At 59.4% G+C, this 8,241-nt stretch overlaps 1 protein-coding gene across 1 annotated transcript in view; it reads right to left on the minus strand.

Moving 5' to 3' along the window:
* FNDC11 (fibronectin type III domain containing 11) overlaps window positions 1–6,701 on the minus strand; it is a 10,204-nt gene extending 3,503 nt beyond the window's left edge. The window contains exon 1 of the mRNA XM_009634802.2: window positions 6,669–6,701. Coding sequence (XP_009633097.2) covers window positions 6,669–6,701 — 33 coding nt within the window. The remainder of the gene's footprint in view (window positions 1–6,668) is intronic.
* Window positions 6,702–8,241: the final 1,540 nt, after the last annotated feature.

Here is an 8,241-nt window from a genome sequence, read left to right on the forward strand (position 1 = left end):
ACTGGGGCGGCTGGCAGCGAGCCGGCACACAATGCCAGGCTGTTGCCATCACAGTGCGAGGCATCTCCCGGCGCTGGGCGAGGGCTCGGTGCGGCCCCTGGGCGCGTGGAGGTGTGGGAAGGCTCTGCCCTCCGGCCCAGGGCTGCACCCGGGCAGTTCCCCCTCGTACCGGAGGGGAAGGGCTCTGTGCTTCCCCCTTAACCGGCACATTTTGTTTCACTCCCATCTTGTGCCCTTGTTGCGATGGGGCTGTGGCACCGCTACACTAAGGCCAGTGGCATCCTGGGGTGCGTGAAGAGAAGCGTGGCCAGCAGGGCGAGGGAGGTTCTCCTCCCCCTCTGCTCTGCCCTGGGGAGACCCCACCTGGGGCACTGGGCCCAGTTCTGGGCTCCCCAGTTCAAGAAAGATGAGGAACTCCTGGAGAGAGTCCAGAGGAGGGCAACAAGGATGATGGGGGGACTGGAGCATCTCCCCTAGGAGGAAAGGCTGAGGGAGCTGGGCTTGTTCAGCCTGGAGAAGAGAAGGCTGAGAGGGGATCTCATCACCACCTACAAATATCTCAAGGGTGGGGGTCGATATTCAAAGCCCCCCTGTGTAACACACTCTAGGAGAACTTGCTTTAGCAGGGGGGTTGGACTGGATGATCTCCTGAGGTCCCTTCCAACCCTTGCCATTCTGGGATTCTGCGATACACTGATGGAAGCCCCATTTTCTGAGGACTGTGGGGGTTGTGGTCTTTGGAGAATCCAAAAATCTGCTTTGCAAAGCTTTGCTTCCCTGCACGTGATGTTCCCCTTGCTCCTCCAGCGTTTCACCGCTGCTCCACGGAGCTAGGCAGCAGCCTCGGTGGTTCATGAGCCCAACTGAGCTGCTTCGCTAGGGGCTGGTTCAAAGCTCTCTGGTCCCTGCAGAGCCCAGACCTCAGCAGTGAACTGCGGGGACACGGGGACATGGCCTTGAGCTAAGGGTCCCCACAGACAGGGCTGAAGAAGCTCTGGCAGGACAGCCAGGACATGGTTGCTGGCCATGTCCACGCAGCACGCCAGCTCAGAGCAAGGTGCCATGAGTGCAGCACTGAGTAGAAAAGCTGGTTCCATCCTGGGTAGCCCGAAGGTCTAAGTGGCACCCTGCACCCTGTGAGGTGCCCTCGGTGAAGCCCCGTGCCGGCACAGGGCTGCCCTGTTCTCATGCCCCGGTCTCCTGGCCGGGGTTTGGAGTCTCCCGGTGTAGGTACACCTCTGCCCCTGGGGCTGGTGAATCCTCGCAGCCCTGGCCACCCAGGCTGCTCCAAACAACTGCGCTGTTTGTAGCATGGCTGGGAGGAGGGTCGTGAACCACCCTGCCCTCAACTCCTGAGCATTAGGACGTCCCCGTCACCACCCCACTGCTGCTCTGCGTGGGGCAGGTCCAGGATGCCCACAGATAGGCTTCAGCGTTGTGCTTTGCGGGTGTTAATGTGGGCCCAGGAAAGCACAGGCGGTTCTGGGGTGCGAACGGGATCTGCGGGGCGTTACGGGGCGCTGCGGGGTGGTTTTGATTTGCCAGGGTGAATCTCGCGGTGTTTACATCTGAGGCCAGGCACGCGCCGGCGCTTTGCTCTCTGCAGCGAGGCCGAGGCTGTTTCACACAGTGTCAGGAGTTTTGTTAACTTAAACGCATAATCCTTATTAAAGAGATGCGTTGAAATAGGCTATAAACTGCCCCCCGAAGCGCAGCAGGATCCTTTCTGGGTGGGAAGGGCTTTATCCCACGCGGCGGGACCCGCCTGGCCGACGGTCAGCTCCTTTACGGCGGCGAAGGGCCTGGCTCATCTGGCTCACGGTGCCACGTTCAATACCGCGGCCGAGGCATTCATCAGCGAGCTGGACAGGCGTCCTGCGTCTGAAGGTGCCTTCATACTCCCTGTGATTAAATCTTCAGGTCAGGGCTTAGCCTTAATGCTGTCTCGTACGCTGAGCTGGTGCATCTCTGCTGAGCTTTTTTAATTGAATGATAGGCAGGATCCATAACGCCAGCCCTGGGCTTGTGCTTGAACATCAAGGGAGGCGGCAAGCTGTCATTTTAAGAAATCAATGCATCTTCTCAAGACAGCCGGAGCTTACCGTTTCATTTCACAGCTGCCAAGAGATTAACTATACAACTGTCAGGTGTGATTCTCTAACAGACAAGGAAGATAACAAATATGAGTGAAAGAAGGCTGATAGCCCTGCCGGGGGGGGGGAGCAAAGAGCAGTATTTGGTAATAACGCCCCGGTTCTGCAGGAAACGACTGCTCAGGTTCACGTCATGGATCCCAATCCTGTCGTTCAGGCTCCGTGTGCTGGGAACTGGACTCAGCCTTTATCCTCAGCCTTGGGGGTCCGAGGGCTTAAGGACGTCAGAAAAGTCCTGCGGAGCTCCCGCCGGTCCTGTTCCAGCCCTGGCCCGTGCCAGGTGCCCACGGAGGAGCTGAAAGCCAGGCTTGCGCTTTGCGTCCGTCTCCCTCGGCACCCTCCCACCCCATGGCTTCTGAAGCTGTGGCGGTGCCCTTGGGTTTGCTAGCTCTCGGCAGAGAGCACGGCTGCCTTTGAGCGGGCAAGGTCTAGGCTGGTCCAGGTGTTCCTGCACCCCAGAACCAACCTGAGAAAGGTGGAGGTGGGAGGTGAAAGCATCACATGGCCGAGCGGGGCGCAGCAGCTGAGCGTCTCACTCAGCAAAGGTGCAGTCCTGGGCTTTGCAAGCTTTGCTCCTGGTTTTGGCGGGGTTGGAACCTCAGCTGATGGGGTTGGAACCTCAGCTGATGGGGTTGGAATGTCACCTGGTGGGGTTGTCACCCGACGGGGTTGGAATGTCACCCAGTGGGTTTGGAACGTCACACGTCACACGGAGGGGTTGGAATGTCACCCGGGCACAGCGTGGGGCAGAGGCTTTTGCACTGGCCTTGCTTGTACTTATTGTCATAACAGCTTCCCTTCATCCCAAATTTAGCACAGACCATTGGAATCCCTTTGGCTGCCCTATCCAGAACAGCTGGCCAAGCTGCTCTCTTGATTTTAGGAATATGAGCATAAACCTGCCTATAGTCGGCAGCTGAAATGTTGCTGGTTTTGGTCACTTTGCATCGGGGATCCATTCAACTCTAGGATTTTATTGGCACTCTCTGAATCTCTTTGAATTAATACAAATACAAATGAGTTTGGAAAAAAAAAAAAAATCGGCCCCCAGGTGCCCCTTTTGCCCCCTCTCCCATCAGCTGGGCTGCCTGCCGCGGAGCTGACAGCCGTTGTCTGCCAGCTTTGTCGTTCTGCCCCGTCCTCCTGCCCGCAGCGGCAAAGCACAGCACTTGTTAGTCCTGGCGCTGAGATCAAGATATAAGCAGACAATTGATTTTCCTCCCTCTTCTTATTAGTGAGCTCTGACACTTAATAAAACATATATTTCCACTCTCGGGGTAAGCAAAACACCCAGACAGTGCCTGTCGGAGAGGGCTGGGAGCGGGGATTCATCTTTATGGAAAATCAATAGCTGGGACAGAGAAATTGGCAGAACCCAAATTAAAAGTCGCTGGCAATTTCTGTCTTCATATGTCACGTCTGCTGCGATTCTGAAACAGCAATTCAAAACAGCGGGGCAGGGAGGAGGAGGATGGACGTTGTGCCTGGCTCTTCCTCTGCTGCTTCCAGGTGGGACCTGGTGGGAGAAGGTGGGTGCCAGCTTTGGAGCAGCCCTTTGGGCAGTGCCTGCTTCCAGGCGCTCCCCGTCCCAGGGACAGAGGGCTGTGCACCCCGGCCTTTCTGCGGGAGGTTGTGTCCCCACGGCCGTTGCTGGTAGCACTGTCATAAAACTGTCCCAATGTCACCAGCGCCTCCAGGGCTCCTGACTGTGTCCCTGCATCCCCAGACCCAAAACCCCTCGCGTTTGCCTGGCCCCTGCGTTTCGGAGCAGGGCTGCCCCTCAGCTGGCTGCACCCAGCTGCTTCGAACCCCGTTAGCACAAAGGGGTGACCGATCTCCACACTGCTTGCTCCCAGTTTCACTGGTGCCTCGTATATACCTGACACAAATTGTACATTCCAGATATAGCCCAAATCTAAATCATCGCCACGCATCAGGGAACTGGCTCTGGGTGTCAGGCTGTGATTCAGAGGCTCATTTTGAGGAGGAAGAGGGATCTAAGTTTTCTAAGGAACCTGGGCAGGGGAAACTGCTCTTCGGGGATGCAGAAGCCCCAGCTGGACCAGGCCAGGCAGGAGTTAATTGCATCCCGGAGGCAGCAATTACCCCCAGCTCATTACACCCACTAATGGCACCCTGGGAGGGAGCCCCACAGCCTCGACCTGCTGGAGTTGGGGGGTAGCTGTTTGCCTACAGCAAGCAGAGAAGTTTGTGGGTTTGGAGGCTGTTTGGGGGCAAAAATCTTCCCAGGTCCGTGCCCAGCCCTGAGATCTGCTCCGTGCAGGGCTGAATGCTCGGGATTTCCTGGGGAAAGGGAGCCTTTATCCATCAGCTCTCCTTTCCTCCCCGGCTGATGGTTGGACAGCCTGGACAGGTCTTGGCACCGAAGACCAGCAGTGACATTAATCTGCATACCGTTCTCCAGCGGTGACACTGATCTGCGTACCCGGACACGCGTGCGGGATGTGAGAGGCGAGAGCTCGTCCGAGCTGCAGGCTACGGCAGGGGCTGGTTTACCCACGATCTAGCTCAGGAAGGCAGAGCAGGTTCGTGGAAGCTCATTTATCTTGCTGGAAGCTCATCAAAAGCCCGTTCGGATATCCTTGTGCTGTGCGGCACTTTGCAGGGCAGACGTCCTTGGGCATAAGTTCAAGGCAGGCTGTTGTGTCCCAGCTCCCACGAGACAGCCCTGTGCTGGCAGGCTCAGCCGTGCGGCGAGCATGCATCCCCCTTTTCCAGGAAAACTTCCCAAGGGGGGGGGGCCGCGAGGCTCGAGCCTTCATCCCGCTGGGGACGCGGTGACCAGCACCTTTAGTACCAGTGGGCAGAGCACGGCAGGCAGAGCTGGAGCCTGCGTCCTGTGATTTATCGCCCGGCTCGTGCTCCCTTCCATCTGTCAGGGCTAGCGTGTTAATCTGGGGGCCAACGTGCCGGGTAAATCAGCCCAAAGTGTTCATTCCCACAGCAGCCTCCAGGCAAGGGGGGGGGGCTGCAAACCCCCAGGGCATGAGCAAGGCAGGGGCATTTATTTCTTGCCATTGAACGCTCAGAGAACATCTGTCTGCGGTCCCAAAGACGGGGCCCAGCATTGGGGCGTTTCTGTGGTACGAGGAGGAATCGAGGCGCAGGGTACAGTAACAACCTGCTTGGGATTGCAGAAGAGGGGAAGTGAACCCCGTACTTCCAGTTTGGCGCCCCAGAAGGCTTTTCAGAGCGGGAACGAGCATCCTTCACAAGACCACGGATGCTGGCCCTTATCCCGGCTCAAACCGGGAGCGACCGCGGGGCTGGATCCACACGGGGGGAGCGGAGTTGGAGCTTGGAGCGGTTGTGCTGCTGGGTCAGGCTTTGCTGCTGCTCGCAGGGGTGCTCGCCCCGGGGGCCTCATCCAGCCCTGGTGCTGGGGCGGGGGGCGGTGGCACTGCATGGTGGTGGTCTGTGCGGTTGATCTGTGGGGGCTCGTGGGGCTGCGAGGCACAGCTGGAATGGGGGGGCTCACCCTGGCAATGCTGACAGCCCCCGGCTCCGGTGACGGGACAGCAAGGGTGAAGTCGTGCCCGTGTCAGCTCATCCATCTCCGCTGCTCGCAGGCTGGTCCCAGGGGAAGCGCGGGCTTTGGCAGCTCTAAGTGGGGTTGGAGGCGGATGCAATTCTGGAGAACAAGATTCCCTTGCAAAACCTGTAAAAAAAAAAACAAAATTGAAGTTCTGGCTGAGAAGCTTGTTTAAAGATCTTATCTCTGGCAGAGGAAATAAGGTCTTAATTCCCTCCCTTGCTGCTTGCCTCGCAGGCTTCGCAAGTGCTGGGTCCCCAGAGGAGCCCAGGCCATTAACTCTGCCAGGAAACGAGCTGGAGATGAGAAGTGGCTTTTGTTCGTGGAACGGGGACTGACCTGAAGTGGCTCTGGGCGAAGCTGCTGCCTCTGCCACGTGCGGTCCCTGCTGGGGGGAGAGGCAGGTGGAGAGCGCGCGGGGTGGGAACCCCGTGCCCCGCACCCTGTGCAGCTCCACAGAGGCGCATTCGAGGCAGGTAGCAGGCAAAAAAATACATTTGGGTTTCTGACTCGGCTACCTTTCTTTTCCAAAGCCTGGGTTGGAATCGGGAGGTGGTTTGGGCAATGTTGCTCCCCCTGCTCCATCCCCTGGGTGCCCCGGGCAGGGCTGGGGTCCTTGGGGCTGCCCAGGGTTTCTGCAGGAGGAAGGATGGGGGGGCCATGGCCGTCCCATGAACAACGGGGGCTGCACTGCTCCTGTCCAAACTGGAGAGCTGTTGGGATGCTGTGTGCAACGGGATAAAAGGTATTTAATAAGCGACAGCTCGATGCCATCCACGGCCGTACCTACCGTGTGACGGGGCAGGACTGTCCCTGTTTTGAGGACCCCCATGACTGTCCTGCACCCGAACGGGGGGGATGGAGGGTGAGGAGGGTCCACCCCCTGCCTCGCAGCACGGTGGCCGGTGGGGAGAGCAGAGCCCCCGCTCGCCGGCTTTCGTACCCTCACGTTTCATCGTCACCTCCACCCGCACGAAGAGCCGCGTCTGAGTCATCTCCCGGCTAAATGGAGTGTGTGGGCTTGCCGCAGCTCTAGCTGTTCATCCTCTGCTTTGCTGGAGCCTGACACGGGGTAAAAGAGAGCTATTCATCAACGTGGAGAGGAGGCAGATGGATGTCCTGTACCGCTAAAACAGGCCTTGCTCTCCTCCTACCAGCTCGAGCAGCTGGTGTCTCTCTGTGGTCCAGCGAGGTCTCGCTTAAGTGGCTGCTGCTTGAGGAGCTCAAGAGATCTTAGAAGAAATATGGACCTAGGTTTTGCACTGAAAGATTTAGTGCGCTAGCTGGAAACCGCAGTGCCAGAGCCTCTGTGGAGAGGAGGCTCTCGAAAATGTTCCTATCCTGTGTCGGAGCGGGGAGCGGGAGAGCGAAGCTGGTGGCAGCACCTCACCACGGCTCTCTGACCTGAAATCCCTCGGGGGTGAGGTTGGTGCTGGCCCAGCTGGCACCCAGGACCGCGGCTGTTTGGCCTCGTGGCCGTGGTGGCTGCCACGGGGGTCCTTGCCTATCCCACCCTCACCCTGCTGCCTGCCCCCTGCCTGGCCATGGCCTTTGCACGGGCCCGTCCTGTCCCCGGGGGGCAGCAGGGCAGGGGGTGGCTGCTGCTGGGGCGCTGCTGTCAGCTGTCAAGTAATGGAAGCGTCTTTGCGGAGCTTGGCAGCCCTCTTTGCATACGAAATAGCAGGTCTCCAGAGAGCAACGCCGGGGTGAAACATCGCTCCTGCTGACTGACACCAACCTCGCTCCGTTAATGATGTTAAAAGCTTCTCGGCTGGGCGGTGCAGTCACCTGCCCTTACCGGCTCCTTGCCTGCAGCGCGGTGGCACACGTGCGAGCTGACCTGGGCTCCCACCCCACGCTCCTGCTGGATTTCACCTTCATCGCGCTGGCAGGGGCTGAGCTAACGAGAGCTGGGGGCCGTGTTACGCGTCCGGCCACAGACAAGTGCATGGTGCCACGGACCTGGCGGTTGGCAAAATGATCTTTGTCACTGGTGCAGCTTAAAACAGGGGGGGCGCGTGGGAGCAGGAGCCTCCTTGGAGGTGCAGCAGCATCGGTGCTGGGGTGTTTGGGGGTGCCTGCGTGTGGTGGGGGACAGCGAGCCACGTCCAGGGCGTCCTGCACCCAGTGCCACCTGAGCCACCCGTGCCCCTTCCCTGCCTGCAGGCAGGATGCTCTGGGCAGGACTGGGGGTGGGGGGGGGATGTTTGAGCACTTGGGGCTGCCCTTGCAGTGGGTGCCATGCAGCCCGTGCCCCTCAGCCCTGAGATAACCCAGCTGGAAGCTGCAGGGCTGGGGAAAATGTGGCTTGCTTTAGGTCCCTGTCGACAGCAATTTGGGAGCACAATGCTGATGGCCATGTGGGGGGAGCCCACGGCCACGCGGCCGGTGGTGCTGGGGCTGCTGTGCCGGGGGGGAGCAGGAGGGGAGCACTGGCCACCGAGCACGTCTGAGCGTGGCCGCCCCGGGTCGCACGAGGCTGCGGGGCCATTACGCAAGGGCTGGCGAGTGGCCATGCCGGGCCCCACGCGCCAC

The sequence above is a fragment of the Egretta garzetta genome, unplaced genomic scaffold (genome assembly GCF_000687185.1).
Source record: "Egretta garzetta isolate BGI_Z169 unplaced genomic scaffold, ASM68718v1 scaffold223, whole genome shotgun sequence".
Classification (NCBI taxonomy): domain Eukaryota; kingdom Metazoa; phylum Chordata; class Aves; order Pelecaniformes; family Ardeidae; genus Egretta; species Egretta garzetta.